General features: G+C 42.6%; 2 protein-coding genes across 2 annotated transcripts in view; one reads left to right on the plus strand and one right to left on the minus strand.

Annotated features, from left to right (window-relative positions):
* The window catches only part of LOC129728665 (N-acylneuraminate-9-phosphatase), a 28,911-nt gene extending 28,179 nt beyond the window's left edge, over positions 1–732 (minus strand). The window contains exon 1 of the mRNA XM_055687119.1: positions 319–732. Within this exon, the coding sequence (XP_055543094.1) occupies positions 319–534 (216 nt within the window). The 5' untranslated portion in view covers positions 535–732. The remainder of the gene's footprint in view (positions 1–318) is intronic.
* Positions 733–6,719: 5,987 nt separating this feature from the next.
* On the plus strand, positions 6,720–21,140 carry LOC129726662 (uncharacterized). Its single transcript, XM_055683620.1, has 7 exons — positions 6,720–7,200; positions 7,277–8,614; positions 18,401–18,670; positions 18,727–18,891; positions 18,949–20,463; positions 20,531–20,794; positions 20,853–21,140. Exons 1-7 carry the CDS (start codon positions 6,903–6,905, stop codon positions 21,044–21,046), a joined length of 4,044 nt encoding a protein of 1,347 aa, XP_055539595.1. The 5' UTR covers positions 6,720–6,902; the 3' UTR covers positions 21,047–21,140.
* The last annotated feature ends 106 nt before the right edge of the window (positions 21,141–21,246 follow it).

Genomic DNA, 21,246 nt, shown 5'->3' on the forward strand with positions numbered 1-21,246 from the left:
AGAATGTAATCTATGTTAACAGTAGTCGATTCTAGTGATTTTCAGTTGAGTCTAGCAGGTCAGCCAAATTTCAGTGGAGTCCCTAATACGACATTTCGCTCGATTCGACAATGACTGGAATTGAGTTATTCGACTTGTCTTAATAATAGGGCTTGCATACTGCAAGTAGGTAATGAAAGACAAAAAATACCAATTTCGACTAAACTAAAGCTGAATAAGTTGTTAATCAATTAAATTGTTTGTTGTGTTTTCTATATACACACAAAGTTCAATAGCTATTGCTTGAACACTTCAGAGTGCTAGGAATTATTCACTTACCTTGCTACATGCCTTCGCATCACCTTTCCGAGTCGGAATAAGCGTGTTGTCCATGTCGAAGAATATAGTTGTTATCGGCGTGCTGCAGCGAGACTTATCCTGGAGGCTGTCTCGAAAAAAACTCATTCCGTCCTTCTGAGCGCCGGAGGATAATTTTTTTCGTTCAGCTGCAGCAGCGCTGTGTAGGTCAAGATAGGCACCATCTATGCTTGCCATCTCTACTCAGGTGGGATACAGTAAAGCGTGTCACTTTCGTTATTTAAAAGCAACCTGGTAAAAATATTTTTCTGCCTCAGACGTGTATCAGCACAAAATCACGACCAAGAATAAAATAAATGTTCAGCCACAAAAACTTCTGACCTTCCTTGCTCGCAAAAAATGACAAGACGTGTATATGAGATAGTTTTACCTGTTATGTATAGTAAAGAATGAATGAATGAACACAGTTCATTCAGGAAAAATCTTCACTGGTATGTGAACAGCGTTGCCAAAGAGTATATAACAATAAGATGGAAAAACCAGGCCTATGACAAGACGTCATTTTTGTATGACCGGAAAATAACAAGCAAAATATTGGAACCACGGTGGGTTCGCAATGGACGGGGCAGTGCAAAAGCATAGGCGCGTCTAAGGCCTGGGAAAAACGAAAACAGTAACCCAAATTAATGGGCTCGGAACAAGCGGCCAAAAACAATTATGGTCATTTGTGATTCGACGATTTGTGTTTCGTTTCTTTATAGTCATTCCGCCCTTAGGCGTCATCCATTAATTATGTAAGGTCAACGCAACGCAAACGTATCCATTGTGTTTGGGCCTTGAACATCCGGTGAAATCTTAGGTGCTACCGACAAGTCGGTAATTGTCACAACTTTCGGTTACGTTTCAAAACAAATATTCTGTCAAATTTACCGAAAGAAGCAGATACCGAACGCACCTGTAAAAAATACCGGTGGCAGAAAAAGTAGTTATGAATGAACCTGCCGGTACCACCTAAAATAGAACAAAATTGTTAGTAGTAAGCTATGAATATGATTTTTTAATAAACTTCACTTCACTCTAATAGTTGCTACAAACTAGACGTGTTTCCATCAGGTTATGGGCCCAGCAACACTAGCTCCATAGTGACCTATATCTGCGTAGCAACTGAAGTAACAAGAGCGAAAATTTTTTTTCTAACACGCTGTGAGAAGTTGAAGAAACTCAAGATAATTTTCAAAAATGTCGCTGAATGGAATTGAAGATGATGTTGGTAATAACAGAAATGCTAACCGAAGACAGGACAGAGGAAGGTCTGGTTCCTGGTTTCCTGCGGCGGGTGGAATTACGTTACCAGTGAAGGAACGTCTTCGTGGACGGGAAAATTACACCTCGTGGGCGTTTGCAACCAAGATGCTCCTGATTCGAGAAGGAACTTGGGACGCTGTTACACGGGATGAAGACGATCCGGCGGATGGTAGTTCCCTTCGAGCACTTGCCACCATCTGCCTCAACATCGAGCCAGTAAACTACAGCCTGGTTCAAAGTGCAGAAACGGCAAAAGTGGCATGGAAGAATTTGAAAAACACATTCCAGGATGAAGGGATGACCAGACGGATTGGTTTGTTGCGAAAACTGACCAGTATCCGGCTGTCCGAATGCAGTTCTGTGGAGGAGTACGTAAGTCAGCTGATGTTGACCAGTCATAAGCTCTCTGAAGTTGGCTTCAAGGTCGACGATACGTGGTTGGCGTGTCTTCTTCTGATGGGCCTACCGGATATGTACGAGCCTATGATTACGGGCCTCGAGGCATCTGGGATCAAGATTACCGCGGATGCAGTTAAGGCCAAAATCCTCCAGGACGTGAAGATGAGTAGTGTAACAAAGTCCAGTTCCGGTGACGGTGCATTCTACAGTCATCCTAAGACAAAGCAGAAAGAAAAAGCCGCAATAAAGTGCTTCAAATGTAAGCGTTTTGGGCATTTTGCGTCGGAGTGTCAGAAGCGAGAGGCCAATGACAAAAAGGAGAAGAAATCATCAGGCAAGCATGCTGCATTCAGTGCCCGTGAAGCGTCTGGCGCGAACGAGGAATGGATTTATGACTCGGGGGCAACGTCTCACATGTGCCACAACAAGGCCATTTTGAATTGTGCCAAAGAGGTGGTGCAGCATATCAACGTAGCGAACAATGCGGAATCTTTGGTGGTTGCAACCGGAACAGTGAACCTCGTAGCAGATGTGCAAGGTTGTTCGTGCGATTTGATGATGGCTAATGTCCTATGCATTCCAGACTTAGCGCTCAATTTAATGTCGGTGAGCAAAATTTGTAACAGCGGATATCGTGTAGTCTTCATGAAGGGCGCTTGTGAAGTTCGATCGAAATTCAACGAACTAGTCGCTGTTGGCAGGGAGGAAGGTGGCCTCTACAAGTTGTGCCTGGCCAATCAGCAAGTTTCGTGTGCGGCAAAGGAAGCAGACGACATGGTTCTTTGGCACCGGCGAATGGGTCATCTGCACCAACAGAGCCTAAAGCAGCTACGTGAAATGGCTAGTGGCATTCGATTCCGGGATGCAGTTATTCCCACGTGTACTGTATGTCTACAAGGGAAGCAGAATCGTCAGCCATTTAAGAATAAGATATGCCAGTATTCGCTATCTGTTGGCCCTAGCTGCACGAATGAACCTTAGCATCTACCAAATGGATGCAGTGACGGCTTTTCTTCAGGGCAACTTGACAGACGAGGAAATTTATATGGAACAACCCGAAGGTTTTGTGGACAAAAAGGATTCCAAAAAGGTTTGTCGTTTACGAAAGGCGCTTTACGGTCTAAAGCAGGCCAGTCGGGTCTGAAATGCCAAGCTTGATGCGAAATTGCAGCGGATTGGCTTGAAACGCTCGAGTTTCGATCCGTGCGTGTACTACAAAGTCGGTGATGATGGCATTATTATTGTTGCTGTTTACGTTGACGTTTTTCTGGTGTTCTCCAACCAGCCGAAATGGGTAGAATTCGTGAAAAGACAATTGATGGCGAAGTTTCACATGAAGGATCTCGGGAATGCGGAACAAATTTTGGGCATGCGGATCACACGTGCTGAAGATGCAGTAATGTTGGATCAACAGCGTTACATTGATGAACTACTCAAACGTTTTAAAATGATTGACTGCAACCCAGTGGCGACGCCCGTGGACGGCAATCAACGATTGTCGAAGGAAATGAGCCCGAATGACGAATGTGAGAAGCAGCGTATGGCATTGGTTCCGTTCCGTGAATTAGTGGGTGGCTTGCAGTTCCTGGCACAGTGCACTCGGCCCGACATCACTTATGCTGTGAACTCCGTGAGTAGCTTCAGCAGTCATCCGGGGGAAGCGCACTGGACGGCAGCAAAGAGAATCTTGCGTTATCTGAAAGGAACGAAGCTGATGAAACTGGTTTACTTGAAGCAAAATGACAGAGAATTCGAAGGGTTCAGCGATGCGGATTGGGGCAACGACCCCGAATCAAGACGATCGATCACTGGTTATGTATTCCAGTTTGCTGGTGGATCGGTGTCGTGGAGCTGTCGCAAACAACCAACCGTTGCGCTCTTTACGACTGAAGCAGAATATATGGCAATGTCTGCTGCAGCACAAGAAGCGTTGTGGTGGCGAGGATTCCGGAGCGAAATATTCGGAGTTCATCAACCTGTTCAAATAAACTGCGACAATCGCAGTGCAATATGCCTAGCTGAAAAGGAAATTGGGTATTCACCCCGCAGCAAACACATCGACTTGCGACACCATTTTGTAAGGCAACAGGTCGAGTTAAAAACTATTAAGCTGCTGCACGTAGAATCGAAGCAACAGAAGGCTGATGTTCTGACAAAACCGATTACTGGACAAAAGTTTCTGGATGCCATAAAGCTTTAGGAGTTACTAAAATTCATGCTTAAGGGGGAATGTTAGTAGTAACACATACTTAGACATACGTAACACTGGCGATTTTTTTTTTGGTACTCTTTGCCCAACATCACCCGGTACCAACACTAGTATAAACTGCTCGACGAAAATGAACGGAATGAATTTTATTCATCGCGGCTCTACTCGAGCCCATAACAAAATCCCTTAAGAAACTGTCAAAAAGTTGTTTACAAAATCTATGCTGCATTTTTCGAGTGGGAACGAGACAAATGCAGGGCTGCGCAGGTACACAACCTCCATAAACTACTCAAACAGAGGTTTTTTTTACAGAGGTTGGTACTTTCGAGTAGTTCATTTTGTACCAACTTTTTTGGAAGATTTCTTCCTGAGTGTTACGTATGTCTTATATATGTGGTAGTAAGCTATGAATTTGATTTTTTAATAAACTTCACTTCACTCTAATAGTTGTTACAAACTAGACGTGTTTCTATCAAAAATGAATTAGATTGCTCATGAAAAATGTCACTGGCACTGGTTGCACGTATGGCAAAAATGGCCGCCAGATTTACAATAGAGCTTTCTACGCCAGATCTCACCAATACAGGCTTAGTCTGTATTCTAATACAATCGATTTGTTTTCAACCAAAAAATCAGCTGATATTAAATTTCGAAAAATATTGCACTTATGAATCCTAGTTCATTAGTGTTACCTGTTTTAACAAACTTTGTTTTAGTGGAAAACCAGATGAAATAAAACTAAAAATCGGCTTACAACTTGAATAAAAACTCGGGGCAGGAGGAAATTTTTTGTTACTACCCGCGTGTTGATTATTTGCAACCAAAATTAAACTTGTATTAGTGAAATCGACCACTAATACTAGCGCAGATAGGAAGGCCTACACACTTAATTTATCTCGGTAAACTTCCCAACAGCTGATTGGGCTCGGCAAAGTTTTCAACAAATGTCAGCAATATATTTCGACGAACATTCAGCAAATATATCGATTTACCGTAAACCAGCAAGTATTGACATTTCATTTGCCGAAGTTCTTGAAAATTCTGCCGAAAGTTTGTAGAACATTTCGCTGAATTTATCAGCTGTTGAGTTCTCGGCAATAAAATCTAAGTGTGTATTTGGAAGTTTCACAGATTGTAGAATTTATACAAATTTCGGTAAATGTTAAATTAAGTAAACATTTCGGAAAAAATGATGAAATCATAGTAAAACGTGCATATATTACAGAACAATCGTTGATTTGATTTTTTTTTTTGCAGGAATACCGGTATTCTTACACGCTGCTTTATTTTAACTCTAATTTGATTAGGATCTACTCAGTTTGGTATTCTTATGCAAAATGTCAAAAAGTGAGTTATCGGGTACTGGATAATTGAGTAACATTTACCCAAATTTTCATAATTACCATGTTTACTCAGTTTTGAGTTATTATCCATGATGTTTACTCACCCCAGAGTATATGTATATGTCAAAAGTTTTCAACAGCGATATTATCTGTTTCCGAAGAACAATTGGTGTCGCTTTTTATTCGTTTGCTAGCAGTAAGTATTTGATCTTTCATCAAATCAATAATTTCCTAATCAATTACATTACAAACAATTTCAGCCCTACATCATTATTGCAGAGGATTTGAAAACATAAAAAACATCTCTTCAAAATGAACAACCGCATGTTGTGTGTCCTGCGATGCCGTTTTAAGTCGGGCTTTTATTCGTGATAATGAACGGAAACATTTGTATCGTTGTACAGTGCCCAACACATGCAATCGATACAATTTAAATCCTTCGCAGTGTTTGGTGACGGGTTTTCTGGTGTGCGTACTGTACAAAAACATGAGCCACAGTTCACGGGCAACTGTGAACCGGTTGGTTGCCGCATTATATAAAGACATGTGAATGATTTAAAACTTTTATAATGTTTCGATGAAAAATAAATCTATGATTTTGATTGTTCTGAATTTATTTTATTTGTTGAGTCAGATTCACAAAAACCAGATATCATCAAATTTCCAAATTAAGGCAAACTGGGTAACTTGTACTCATTTTCGTTAATTCCTGGTTTGCATAAACAGAGTAGATTCCAATCAGTTTTTGACGTATGACGCCCTTACTCAGAAGTGAGTAACCGTAAAAGTACTCAAATTAGGGTACCTCCACTTTTTTCAAAAATGGGTCATATCTAACTCACTTTAGAGTAACAAAAAATGAGCATGTATACTTTACCAATGGATTGTAATCAAAATACCGAACGACTTTTTCTGATTAAGCGTGTAGAATTCTCCATGAGGATTTGTGAACCTATATATTAGAGAAATGACACGACACTCACCGTTAAGGCAACTGTCAACATCAAAACGGATAACGGCAATGTTAAATTATACCGCTCGCCCGTTTTGATGTTGACGGTTGCCTTAACGGTGAGTGTCTTGGCGTCTCTTTGGTGTATAGGCTGACTAATGAGGATGAAGTTCGAGTTTTGCTCATGAATTTCTACCAGTGCACGCTGAGTTTCAAAAAAAAATTCTGGCAGCCTTGGCTGCTGATGCGACCGGAAAGATAAGAGAAAAAATCATATTATTTGATATTTTGCCGCAAGGAGAAAAAACGGATTTAAAAGACAGAAATGCTACCCACATCCATTCGAAACACAATTCAACAGTGAGAACTGAAAGTGATTCCCGGTGAAGACCGCAAAATGAATCTAAATGAGGTGGTTTATGTAGGAAACGTTCCCAAACAGGCAACTAACCTTGAATTGGCCGAGTTTTTCAAAGATGTCGGAATTGTCATCAAGGTTTCATTCATGCGAGAAAATCGCAACGACTGTCGTACCAAGGTAGGTTTCGTGCTATTCGAGGATGAAGCGCAAGCCCTTAAGGCTTGCAAATTCGATCAGACTATCTTCCAATGGAATCGGGTATTGGTGACCCTTGTGAACGACGAACGTCACTTCTGGGCCGGACATACTGTCGTCGTGAGGAATCTTTCTTTCGGTAAGCTAAACTACGTAGAACGGCAATAACTCAGTTGAATAATTGGGACATTTATTATTATTTTTATGGATTGCAGAAATTAACGAAGAGGAATTGTACGAGGCTTTTGGTCGATACGGTATGATAGAGGCGGTACAGATTCCCACAAACAACTTTGCTTACATTGGTTTCAAAGAGAAATCGGCAGCAGTTGCGGCGCAACGCATGAACAACACAATACTTGGATCAAATAAAATAACTGTTCAAATCTTGAATCGAAACGTTAGGGTACGATTGGAGGACTTGGACAGCTTCAAAACACCACGAGTGTACAATGAATTGATGGATGCAAAATTGAAGCATTGTTATTCAAAAACGGGCTTTACCTCAATCAGTACGCAGTCGAAATCTATTGATTTCAGTAACAACGATGATGTTGAAGACCTTGATGACGAGGACGATGAGGATAATAGGGTATACGATCCAGTGACTAATAGGTTTTATGATAAAGTTAAGGTTCAAGTGAAACGTGAACCTCTCTTTGATCAAGAGCAAGAGGAGGATATGTATTTTGCCCCACCCTCGCCGATTGGCTGGAGTGCCACCGTTGAAGAACAACCAAAGAAAGTGATGTCTCCGAGCAAATCACCAACATGGGACATATTGGCTGCCTCCGCAGATGAAGCAAATGAGCCTCTGGAGGAGACCCGACGACGTGAAGTTCAGTTTACAAAACATGGTATTATATCGCCAAGTAATAATGCAGTACGGGTGGAAAACATTCCTCGCGACGTCTACGATGAGGATGTAGTAAAATATTTCGACCAATTTGGATCAATCATCAGTGTCGAAATAGGCTTTTCCCAAAGCTGTATATTCAGCAAAGTCTATACTGTCGTTTTCGAAGAGGAAAGCACTGTAGAGCGTGTTCTTGACTGCTTTATGCGCAAATGTGAGTTTTCTGGCGTTGTTTGTACAGTTTTTACGATGCGACCAGACGAGACTCTTTTGGAGGTGCCGGGAAAAGCGGTACTTGTCGACTACATCTCCAACAGTGTTATATACGAAGATGTAGTGGAGGCATTCTCAAAAGTAGGACAAGTGATTTACGTGAAGAAAACACATCGGAACACTACGCCCAGTGTTGTTCATTTTCTCAATAATATTTCGTTCGATAAAGCGAAGCAGGTAACCAAACTGGATGGTGATAAGGTACAAGTTGTTCCCTTCAGTCATGAAGCATTCCGAACCTTTACTGCGGAATACTTGAAACTAAAAAAGGCGAGCACTCCGCACACCAAGAAACCACTGAAGAATGTTCGCATGATGGATATCGAGATGAAGGAACAGTCGGATAAAGTTAAAAACATGATAATTAGGACTGTGTTCAATCCTAACTATTGTAGTCCGGAACCAATGAGGTTCACATACGAAGGTAAGTCATGCGCTAGTTGTCAATCGGTTATGATTGCAGAGTCAGTACTAGTTCTGTTATTTTTGTCTAATTTTTTTCTTCAACACAATGTGTCTGTCATTTAATCACGTGGTAAAGTAATATTTACGTCTGCAATTTTGCGTGGCAAAAAAAAATTAACAAATGTTAGGGAAACTTGTCGGATTTTCGAATAGTTTTATTCGTACATAATTGGGAAAATGTTAAATTATAATGAATTCCATTTAAAATTCAATTTCCATTAACTGCGAAATTTTCGGAAAATTCGACATTAATAATAGACATGCGAAAAGTGAGAACATTGTTTTCGCAACTTCTAATATATTCTATAACATATCAACTAGCTCGCACTTTCTGCGACCACAAAATGGATCAAATAGGCATTTACATCTGCCTGGCTCTTAATCCTGTTTTTATTGAAATCACATGCATCCGAAAGAATGAGATACGGAAAACGCGGCTCGGCCAGCTTGATCATCGACGTCGCGATTTAAACTCAGACTAAACCAATGCCCGGGGTAACGTTTAGACCTCGTCTTCCTGGCAAGTGGTGAAACAAAAAGTGCTTTAAACTGTACGCGCACGAGTCTTCTGTATATAAGAACTAAAAAAAATATGACACTGTACTCTGCTCCGAAAGTACCCCAGTACTGGAGAGGCAGATGAAGAGAAGAATACCTTTTTTAAAGACCTGAACGTTCTAAATAAATTATCATTTTCGTTTAAATTCATGATTTCAACCGTAAAGCATGGAGACACAAATGTAGTTCTTTTTGAGCGTCTTAGTAGAATGGAAACAAATATTGAAGATAGGCAATGTTTCCATTTTCATTTCATTCTGCTACGAAAAATGAAATTAAATCGTTTGCAGATACGTTCCTACATGTTCTTTGAAATGGATCCCCAGGTTTACCCAATGTATTCCTCTGGATTGCCCAATGTATGAAAGGGTGATACGGTTTTCTTAGGGAAATTTACCTTCCTAGAAGTTGAATTGGCCAAAACACCATGCCGCAGACAATCGGAGATGGAAATTTTCAAGTCTAAATCACATCTATTCTCGTGCTCATATACAGTGCCCGCTTCACTGAAACTTAAAATGTAGTAAAATAAAATAAAAAACGAAATTAGATAGTAAAGTAATTCAAAGCAGTTGCTGAAAACAAATCTACGGATCGCACCAGTGACGCTGCTACAGAAAGTTACAATAAACATGCAGTTTAGAGGTCTCTTTTGATTTATTAAGGTCCATAATATACCCGCTCAGGATCCACTCAGATCTACACCACATTGTTGACTGGATCGAAAGGATTCAAATTTCCAAAACGTGGATAGAGTAATTTCAATGTTTACAACGCACAGGATCGGTAGGAAGCTTTTTTTGGAGCTAGTTATCATCAGCCTTATTGTTCAACATCGCATTGGAGCGTGCTATACGGAGGGCTGGCGTGCAAACAAGTGGCACCATCATTACGAAATCTCACATGCTTCTAGGTTTTGCGGACGATATTGACATCATTGGTATCAACCGTAGAGCAGCGGAAGAGGCCTTCGGACTTCTCGGGAGAGAAGCTGCGAGAATAGGGCTCATCATCAACTCTGTCAAAACGAAATACGTGGTGGCTGATAAAGAGCGTGGTAGTCCGACGGATGTTGGTGCTGAGGTGGTGTTAGATGGGAAAACTTTCGAAGTAGTCGACGAATTGATTTACCTGGGTACATTAGTGACAACGAGGTTCTCGCTTATTTTCCGTCGGTCTAGTTCCGCCACTGTTGTGGCCAATCACCGACGCCCAGGGAGGCGACTCCACACCCAGGACCCTAACTCACGACCCGTTTATTAACGGACCGGCGCCAACGGCTTTACTTCCTCATGCGATGGAAGGCGTGATCCCAGAGATTTTTTGCCTCAGAAAATCTCCCGGTGTCGGCTAGGATTGAATCTAGACCAGTTGGGTTGGTTGTGAGTGGATCACGCCTCCTCACAACCATCGACACCTATGTCGGCGGTGGGATTCGAACCCAGGCGTCGAGCGTGGTTGGCGGAGACGTTACCAACCACACTAGGCCCCCGCTAGTGACAACGAGGTAACAACGAGGTTAGCCGTGAGATAAAAAGGCGGATAGCCGCTGTAAACATGGCCTTGTACTTGCACTCTACAAAACACTAATCCTTCCCGTGGCCCTCTACGGCCACGAGGCATGGACGTTGAAAGAGGCCGATCGGCGAACTCTTGGTGTTTTTGAGCGTAGGATTTTGCGTTCAATCCTTGGCGGCAAACTAGAAAATGTTGTTTGGCGCAGACGCATGAACCATGAAGTGTACCAGGTGTACAAATCGCCGGATATAGTCAAGCGAATAGAACACGGCAGGTTGCAGGGCTGGGCATGTGGCTAGAATGCCGGAAGAACGACCAGCGAACAAGATTAAACGGAAATCCCGGTAGAGGCCGTCGACTTCGAGGTAGGCCCCGCACTTGTTGGATGTGTGCTGTCGACGAAGATGCCCGCGAAATAGGTGTTAGGAGAGATTGGAGGATAGCAACCCAAGAGCAGGTCAGTCTGTCGCCGTAAAAGAAAAGTAAAGTAAGGGGAGCTGCGTAGCCGCAAGGTTCCAGAGTCCGCTTTGTCAAGCAAATGGTCGTAGGTTCGAATCTTAGTAGAATCAGGCCATCAAAACTGGACTTTAAGTATGGGTTCATTCTCTGGTTCCCCACCACTTACCCTTCCTTTACGCCGAAATCTATAACACCTTTGCGTGGCTTCTTCTTAACAAAAACATAAGCCCCTCTTATTGATAAAACTGGCCAGAAGGACGCACGACGAAACTTCTCCAGGGCATTATAGTTGGTGATATTTGACAAGAGGAACGAGCATCGGTATAGTAGAACAGTAAGCGTGTAAAAGGAAGAGTATCACATTACACACAAGCACTGATAAACAATAATGATAAAAAAGCATGCCACTTCTCAATAGCGGTATTGCTAATAATAGAAGTGCGGGATACGGCAGACACCCATATTTCACAATAGATCTACGATTCTGGTCGCAGTGAGGAAGTCCATACAGAAAAAAAGGACAGCCTAGATGAGGGACTAATTCGTACGCTGCAGAATCCGAACAACGGTTCTCCAACACACGAATCACATAAATAGGACCCTACTATCATTAAGTGATAAAAATGGACGTGTCGAACGGTACAAATTCTACATATTGATTCACTGGAGAGTAGCTAACTGTCGCTCTAAATCAATAAAATCGGGTTCCTGGAAATTAAGGCAAAATAGTTAATTCAGTAGAGTGACTCGATGAAATTTTTTGCGACAGAGTCCCGTTTCGTCGATCTTCTCTCAGCGGCACCCACGCATGTTGAACTTTGTACTCTACACAAAGCTCGCAAGCAATACTTCAGCTCTAAATCCGAGGACAGTTGAAGAATTCTTCGTTCAATCGAAAGTAAACTCGCTGCTCACAATCAGCTACACAGATTATGTTGAGAGGACGCAGTCAAACCTTCGGAAACTCTTCCATGTTATGGAAATTTATACGGTCGCAGAATACGTGCAATCGCGTTCCTTCTACGGTTTATTTAGATAGAACAACGGTGACTTTCTGTGGTACAAATAGTTGTTAGTAACGTTTAGCATGACTTGAATTTCCCTCTGCTGAACTTCACACCAGCAGAAGGCATTAACCAATCTCGTTGTGACTAAATTCCGGGCGTTTCCTGGCCTTTGGAAATCTGCATCTTTTACACCTATCCATAAGTTCGGCAATCGTAACAACATCGAAAATTACCGAAGAATTTCGCTTCTATGCTACATCAGTAAGACCTTCGAAACATTGGTTCATGGAGCACTATATGATGCTGTTCGACCCTTGATCTCGGATTTGCAACAGATTCGTCCATCGTTGCTGCCTGTGACAAACTAGGAGCGTTAGTTCTCCCTGAATGGTTGGTTGAATGGATCCGATCGATGCGCTTTCGTGAATCAACAATCAATTTGTGCGGCGTATTTTTGAATCATCTCGAGTGTTCCACAAGGCAGGATCCTGGAGTCAAAGATCTTCGTATTCTTCGTTAATGATTCAAAATGACAAAATATAAACGCGCTGGAAAGCCAAGTTTTCGCTAGCTGCTTTTTTTTGCCTGCGTGAAAAGGTAATCCTAAGAGAAAAAGAGGCGATCCATAACTTTCGATTTCGCTGGGTCAAATTTTAAAATTTCGACAATTTGCGTTTCACACACGTGAAAAAAATTAACATTATGTATGAGATTTTTATTTCGCTTGAAACCCTAAACAGGGCTATACTGCCGTTCCAATCAGAGTCGTCTCATGTTCTACACAAACCTTATGCACGCTGGGATAACTATGCTTGGAACGGCAGTATACTCGACAAAAGCACTTTAGCTACCCTCTACTACTTCAAATCTAGTTTATGTTCCATCCCGACAACTACGAAGATTTCGTCTTTCTGCTGTTCTTACACACAGAACAGCGCACTGCCAGTACAATCTATTCAACTCTTACCTGACGGCCTTCAACGACATTGGTGTCCATTATGACTATACTATTTCTAAGAATTTATTTAAAAATATAATTAAAAATAGATAGTGAAGTGTGTACGATTTATGCGAAGACAAAATAATAAATAATAAACAATAAATTTCAAATTAAATCTTCAATATACAAAAAAAAAAATACTACTTGGGCGCTACATAATTGTAGGTGTTCGCAAAAAAACGTCAGAACAGCTCCTCTATACCATTTGTCGACCAGTTAGCGGTGTTCGGGTGCGACCCTGGCGACCCTATCTCTGCGGCTGTCATCTAACCGGATACTATCGCTGTCTGGCACCATCATATATCAATGATAGGTAAATGTCATTGGTTATCTAGAAGCCGGCTTAATACGTTGTGATATTGTTTTGTAATTTATATCTTATAGTTATCCAAGTACCTAATTGTTTGTTACGTCACATATTCGATCCACCTTCACATCGTAACAAAGTGGCGACGTAGCTGTAAGTAAAGCCGTGCCGCTCGTTTTCCCGGTTTCTTGCGAAAACCGTTCGTAGAAGTCGCGTCTTTCACCACCCACGTGTTTAACATGATGCTACCGCAACCAATACCTGCACGAGGGAACAACATGGAGCAACCATTCAAGGGAACGGTCCTGCAGATCCTCTCCAATCAGCAGGCCCTGATGAGCCGGCTAGCGGAACGAATGGAAAATATTCAGGAGAACGTGCAATACACTAACTAGAGCGAGTTAGTGCTACATTCTTTAGCGAGGAACATAACCGAGTTTGCATACGACCAGAATAGAGAAAGTCTACTTGTTTGATGCGTGGTTTGCCAGGTATGCAGATCTCTTCGAGAAGAACGCTTCCAAACTCGACTCGACGCCACAGCACACGAAAGATACACGTCATTCATCCTTCCAAAGCTCTCTAAGGAATTCACCTTTGAGAAGACGGTCGCCAAGTTAAAAACTATTTTCGGCAATACGGTCAAACCTTCCACCGTCGGTACCAGTGCCAGTGCGAAAAAGGAAAACGAAGATTTTATAGCCTACTCCTGTCGAGTCAATCGAGCTTGTGTGGATTTCAAGCTGCAGGAGCTAAAAGAGCTTGCGGTCATCTAAGGACGTGGACATTCGGATGCGGTTTCTTTCAAAGATGAACGAAACATCACGCTGCAAAAGATTGTAGAGGAGTGCAAGAGCATGATCAATTTAAAGAAGGACACTTCGCTAATCGGTCGTCGTTCCTCTCGCAACTAGTACAGCTGAGACAAAGGCCGTCCGTTCCAGTTTCTCCACCGCAACCAACAGCAAAAGAACTTCGGCGGCAACAAATCTGACATGCCAAAATCTCCGTGTTGGGTGTGTTGAGGTATGTACTACTCCAGCGAATGCAATTTCAAGATGCACAAGTGTCGCTACTGTGGCCATACGGTCCATACAGAGGGGTACTGTCCCTGTTTCACATCCAAGTCGAATCCGGAGTCATCCAAAGCGAAGCAGAAAAACAAAAACTACCACGCAACAAGGATTGTGGCCCTCAACAATGTTACGCGCAGCCGGTGCTATGTGGAGACAGCGATCAACGGAGTTCCAGTTAAAATGCAGCTGGACTTGGACTCGAACATCACGATCATATCCAAGCAGAACTGAATTATCATCGAAGAACCAAAAACGTCTCCACCGAACTGTAAAGTTCAAACAGCTTCAGGGGACTAGTTGAACATCGAGGCCATATTTTGGGCTACGCTACGTTCCGTTTTCATCGTTCTGCAAGTTGGTCGGTAGTAAACAACCGGTTGCGTTGCTGCTGAGGTGGAGACAGATGGGGAACGATTTAAAGTGGTTGACGAATTCGTTTATCTTGGTACGCTTGTGACATATCGTTGTCAATATGAGCCGTGAAGTGAAAAGACGAGTTGCAGCTGCGAACAGGGTCTTCTACGGACTACATAACCAGCTAAGGTCCCGTAGTTTGCAAACCCGCACAAAACTAGCGCTGTATAGGACGCTGATACTCCCGGTGGCCCTTTACGGACATGAAGCATGTACGCTGAAGGAAGCTGATCGACGAGTGCTCGGAGTTTTTAAACGTAGAGTTCTCCGATAGATACTTGGTGGTAAAGTAGAAGATGGAGTGTGGCGCAGACGCATGAACCACGAGTTGTACCAGGTATACAAACATGCTGATATAGTGAAGGTAATACAGCAAGGCAGGCTTCAGTGGGCTAGACATGTGGCCAGAATGCCTGACGAGAGAGCCGCCAAAACTACCTTCAGTAGAGAACCAGGAAGAGGCCGTCGACTCCGTGGTAGGCCTTGCACGCAGTGGAAGAAGATGCACGATCTGCTAATTCGTTCGGCCCTAGACCGGTGAACGGTCCGTTAGTCAACAAAGTAAGTAAGTAAGTGAAGTAAGTAAACAGCCGGATAAGCAAGTAATCGATCTGAAGGCCAACTTTTTCGATGTGTTCATCAATCGCAAGCATCGAGCCTGACGCGCAGCCAGCGCTCAAATACACACATCTCCGTACCTCGACGACATCCTTGTCGGTTGCCGCACAATCAGAACTCAAGCTGTGTCCTGCAGCGTCTTCAAGAGTATGGATTCACGGTTAAAATCGAAAAATGTCGATTTATCATGCGACAAGTTAAGTACCTGGGCCAGCTTCTTGAGACGGAAGGCAAGGTAAAGGCAATCGTAAACATGCCGCCTCCTCATGATGTTCCCACACTTCGGTCTGGTTATTGCATCGCTAGAAGCACCACTACCGCTGCTACACTGTCGAATCTGCGTATAGGTATTGGTGACCGACTATGGTCCACAGCTGACTAGCACCTTCGAAGGGTTCTGCGAGAAAAATGAAATTATGCATCTCAAAACAGTATCGTTCCATCCCCAATGCAACGGCCAGACGAAACGCTTGTTGACACTTTTAAAAGGACGACACTCGACACATTCCTTATGTGCTACCGCTCACCGCTCTGTCGTGGTGCGCATGGAAGTCACCTGCCGAAGTCTTACTTGGTCGACCCATACACACTTCGTTGGAGCTTCTTCGCCCGCCAAGCAACTTCGAGTAAGACCGTCAATTCGCCGGAAAAGTCGTTGAGCGAACAGGTCGAGTCATGCAGAACGTGTGGCTCCTAGAACGGCAAACGTTGATCCGTTTACACAGCAATCAAGTACGGAAACGATTTGGCGAAAATAAAAAACCTAACCAAGCTGAGGCAATCTCTAGATATCTTATTAGATACGTGAGGTTTGAAACCATCGGAAGATCCTACTGCTACCGGGGCTGAACGGGGCTTGAGCGAACCTCAGCAAGAATTTCTCTCTGAGCTTTTCATTCGACAGTAGAAGGCTTAATCACCCCGCAGCGAGATTTCCTGATCGAGCTTTTCGAACCGGCAACGTCGTGCTCGAGTTTCACCGCCTCGGGTATTTGATTTCGAGGAACCACTCCTACGACACTGTTCGAGACAACGACTTACACCGGTACGCTATGAACCGTACCAGCTCTACTAAAAAGGGGGGAGGGGGTGGTGTTGGGGTGCGACCCTAACTCTGTGTCTGTCACCCTAACAGCTGTCATTCAGCCGGATACTATCGCGGCCTGGCACCATCATATATTAAAGGCAAATACCGTTGGTCATCTAAAAGCCGGTTGAATACATTGTGCTATCGTATCTAATAGTTATTAAAGTACTCAATTGTTTGTTACGTTACATATTCGGTCCACCTTCATATAGTAACATGCGGAATAATACTAGCGCCTCGAGGGTGATACAGTTCACGAAGACCATAAGCTTCCGGCCGGGTGCTGCGCTATACTCGCCTTTAGAAAGTTAAAAAGTAGTGAGTAATTATCCCTTTCCCAAGAAAATTGCAAAGCTGTGATGTAGCTACAAACATTTGAGTGTGAATTAAAGTTGATTACAATAATTCAGAGTGTCAATCTGTCTGTTGTTGCTATTTCATTCGAGTGCGTGGAAGTGTAATGTATAAATGTGTTTATAAGAAATTAAATTCATTGAATAAAAAATGTAATTAAGCTAATATAAGACAAGTCAGTTTAACAATAATTATGTTCAATCACAAGATATTAATCATAAAAAATCGCATAATTAAAAATTTGCAAAAATTAACAATTTTAAAAATATACTCGAAAGAGGTAATTTCAAAATCAAAAGAGAGGATTTATCTAGAACATGATAGCGAAAACGACAGTGAAAAAATCTTTTAAAGCTTTATATGCCTGTATGCTCAAAATTTTTAATTTTTATTGTGTCTATTTCTGAATTGTGGATCTTTCACATGGTGTCAAAAACCTGAGAATACTTGGAAAATCGGGTGATGTCAAGGGGTTAATTTTTGGATGAGAATAATCAACAAATATCAGGGAAAAATTTTGACCGACACGTGATTTTTTAACGGTCCATTAGTGCAAAAAGTGTATAAAAACGGTATAATAACCTTCAGCTACGGTCAGGGCCGGATTTAGATGCTGGAAGGCCCGGGACAGAAACTTTCGTGGGGCCGTCTTTTCGTAAAACATTTAGAAATAAGAAAATATCAAATTTTGTTATGACTTAACGCTTCGCTTCGCGAGTCGCCTACACGCAAAAAAAGGTCATCACTCTGCCTTCACGTCTGGCTCACGACTAGGTGGGCCCTCAAGTCGGGAGGTCCGGAGTATTCACCCACTCTAACCCCTCCCCCCTCCTCCCCTAGATCCGAGCCTGGCTAGGGTCAAGAAAAGCCATTAGAATTTTTTAGTAAGAAATGGTAGAGATATCAGCTGCAATACTATGTACAAAGCAAAGTTAAGCAAACATTATTTTGAAAAAAAAAAATCAGAGAATTAAAAAAATCGAAACCTTTTCAGTACTCTGCCTAAACTAAAAGTTACTTGAATCTAAAACATTTTCTGTATCAGATGGAGCGAGACATTATCGAAGTAAAATAAGTTATGTTCTAGTAAAGGAATGGCAGGGGTTTGAACACGCTGTTTGATGCATTGAAAGACACGAAACAATAATGTTTGAGGGATTGATTTCTAGAATTGATTCAGTTGAAAATTTATTCGAGTACATTTAGCCGAGAAACGTAGAAAAAAATATGTCGCATTTTAAACGGACTCTTGCAGAGTTCATCGTTGGAAACGAGTTTTCTTCCCGTATGTTGCTTTGTCAACATACGCTACGAAATGCTATGGTATTGTACTGTCCTTTTCCACAGTGGTGATTTACAATTGTCCGGCGCGGGTCACACTCAAGGATTTACGGCGGCACTTTATCAACGTGGCGTTTGTTTCAAATATGCGTCATGAGCCGAGCTTGTACGATGCTAACAGTTGGAAAGTGTTCGCAAGTTTCTCTACATTCATTGAAGCGTTCAATGCTGTGCGGCTTAAGGGTCCCATGGATTCTTTTCCAATCTTCAAGCATTTGGCTACTGAGAAACCCAAATTGGATGCACAGGAAGCGATTCTGCTTGAGTGCGAACAAGGTAATGTTTTTCATACGATCTTACTTAACCATACATACTAATCGATAACCTTCTAGATCTTACCGTAAACAAAGTGCACGGTCTTCTAATAAGTCACGGAGCAATGACCTTTATAGATAAAGTGGATCACAACAAGTTTGTCGCTGTGTGTCGTGAATCGAAAACAGCCAAAAAGCTTGTTAACCTCCGTGTGCTGTCGAAGTGTCCCTGCAAAATCACATGTAAGTAGAGCGTATCTCGTTTCAAACTGCTCTAAATATCATACAAAAATTTTCCAGTATATCGCGATATTATCAATAGACAAAATGCTCTCGCTGACTCTCTTGATGCTCCATCAGAGTTACAGAACATTTCTGTTCCTTACCATGGTCACAAACAATTAAATCAACCGTCACGTTCGAAACCTCCAATTACAATGGCTGATATTATGTCACTGCAGAAGAATTTAGTGGGTAACGATGGTACAGGTAATCAGCCACCGCGGGATGATACGAATCGAATTTTGAGACACACCAGCGAATGGGAAGAGGAAATCGATCATGTCGGTAACAATTCCGGGATGCCGAGACGCAGTGCTATAGCCATGAATTTAGCTAATAACGCACCTATTCAGTTCAACAATCGCCTTCAGCCCCAATTGAACCTCGACTTTGTTCATCATCATCAACAACCATCGTTGGAACGCGTCAACGATCTTGCATATGTAAACCCGCCGCCACCTAACGAAATGTTGTTTGCATTGCCACCGAGGGATTTCCAAACGGGCTGGGCACTCGGTGGTCCCATGCATCAACCACCAAGCATGGTTCCACCTCCCGTTACGAGAACTGTGTTCATACCAGAACATGTTTCTCTACCAACACCACCGGGATGTGGGCCACTCGGTGTACTTCCTTTAAATCCCGGCATATCTGCAGCCATCGGTGTCCAACAGTCGGTACCTCAGGAAGGCAATCTGCGCCAGTACCTTGCAGAAAAACGAAATGTACGCCCCCGTGAAGCATACGATCCCACTGAAGTGCTGGACCAAAAATTGGATAATATTGATGCTGCTCAACCGACCACATCCAAAGAAGTAGACCTCCTGGAATCGTATATTCGGAAGAAGGAGCGCGATATCAAGCGACGCTTAGAGCTGTTGGACAAGCAACTATCAGACAGTGCAGAGCCGCGAAGGTCTCGTCAACGTTCCGTGTCTCCAACCGATCGTAAAGCGCAACAACGGATTCAATCAATTCGGAAGGAAAAAATAGAAATAAGTCGGAAGATAACTGAGCTGCTCAGACAGGGTGACCATAAATCCAATCCACGATTTGTTTCGCTTACTGAGCAGCAGTCCAACTTAGACAAAGAAAATATCGAAATTAAACGGCAGTTGGAGGCCAAAAAGCTCTGGTTATCAGAGCGTGAGCGTTCGCTTTCTTCTGAACGCCACCAACAGGACGAACAGCAGAGACCAACAAGGCGTAGCAGAAGTAATAATGGCAGTCGCAGTCTCAGTCGTAGCAGAAATCGTCGACGTAGTCGAAGCCGGTCACGAGATAGATTTCGGAGAAGAAGTCGAAGTGTATCCCGTGCAAGACGTCGTTCAGATAGTCGCGATCGTATTGGTCGTCGTCGAGAACGCCGCAGCCGGTCACGTTCCTCAGAACGAGGTCGCCGGTCATCTTCGAGGGATGGATTCAGGCGCTTCTATAACCGTTCCGACCAATTGTCTAACCGCAGACCGGAGTCTCTTATGCGAGAGATGCGACAATTGGGACGTCCAATGGAATCAAAGCATGATCACTGTGGTATGTTGATAAAATTTGAACGGTATTTTTTAATAACTATTTTACTTTTTAATATTACTAAAAATAGTATACATCGGTAACATCGCCGATGGAATTAAGAATGTTGAGCTGAAGGCTACTTTCGATCGTTACGGAAGGATCGTAGATTTTGATACCAGCTTACGCGAAAAGTATGGTGAAGTCTACATAGAGTACCATCAACGGGAGGATGCGTTCAAAGCACTGGAGATGAATCGTGTCAAGATGTGCGGTAAGCGATTACGCGTCGCTTTGAACTGTCGTAAACCAGGTAACCGGGAAGGTTATAGTGTTATTGTGGAAATGCCCGAAGGTAAACTACCTGAGCTGTTTAATAAGTTTACGTTCGTATTTTATTATCCATATTTTAGCTGTTCCCGAAAGGGATCTGTATTCTCGGTTCGATGCATGTGGAGAAATTGAATTCATATGGCATTACGATAATTGCACAATTGCTACCATTACCTTCGAGAAACCGGAGTCTATGCTGATGGCTTTGGCAGTTCGTGAGTTACACAACGGAATACCGATCATTGTTCGTGAGTATATCGAAACTGAACGTTAAGCTATCTCGGACAAATATAATTGTAAGTATGCCTACTTATTGTTTACCACATTCTATAATGGTAGCAACCTTATTAAAACAAGAGTTTTACGGAGGTAAACGTGTTGTAAACTTCGAAACAGCCGAAAATTCTTGCTCTGTTGAATATTGTTGAAAGGGTGGATTAAATTAATCAAGATGTCTATTACGGCGGAGAGACC

The sequence above is a fragment of the Wyeomyia smithii genome, chromosome 1 (genome assembly GCF_029784165.1).
Source record: "Wyeomyia smithii strain HCP4-BCI-WySm-NY-G18 chromosome 1, ASM2978416v1, whole genome shotgun sequence".
NCBI classification, from domain to species: Eukaryota; Metazoa; Arthropoda; class Insecta; order Diptera; family Culicidae; genus Wyeomyia; species Wyeomyia smithii.

Coding starts and splice junctions, on each gene's coding strand:
- LOC129726662 (XM_055683620.1), top strand. CDS start 6,903: ATGAATCTAAATGAGGTGGTTTATGTAGGAAACGTTCCCAAACAGGCA. Junction 18,671..18,726: donor TCTGCTTGAGTGCGAACAAG/GTAATGTTTTTC, acceptor ATAACCTTCTAG/ATCTTACCGTAAACAAAGTG. Junction 20,795..20,852: donor TATTGTGGAAATGCCCGAAG/GTAAACTACCTG, acceptor TCCATATTTTAG/CTGTTCCCGAAAGGGATCTG.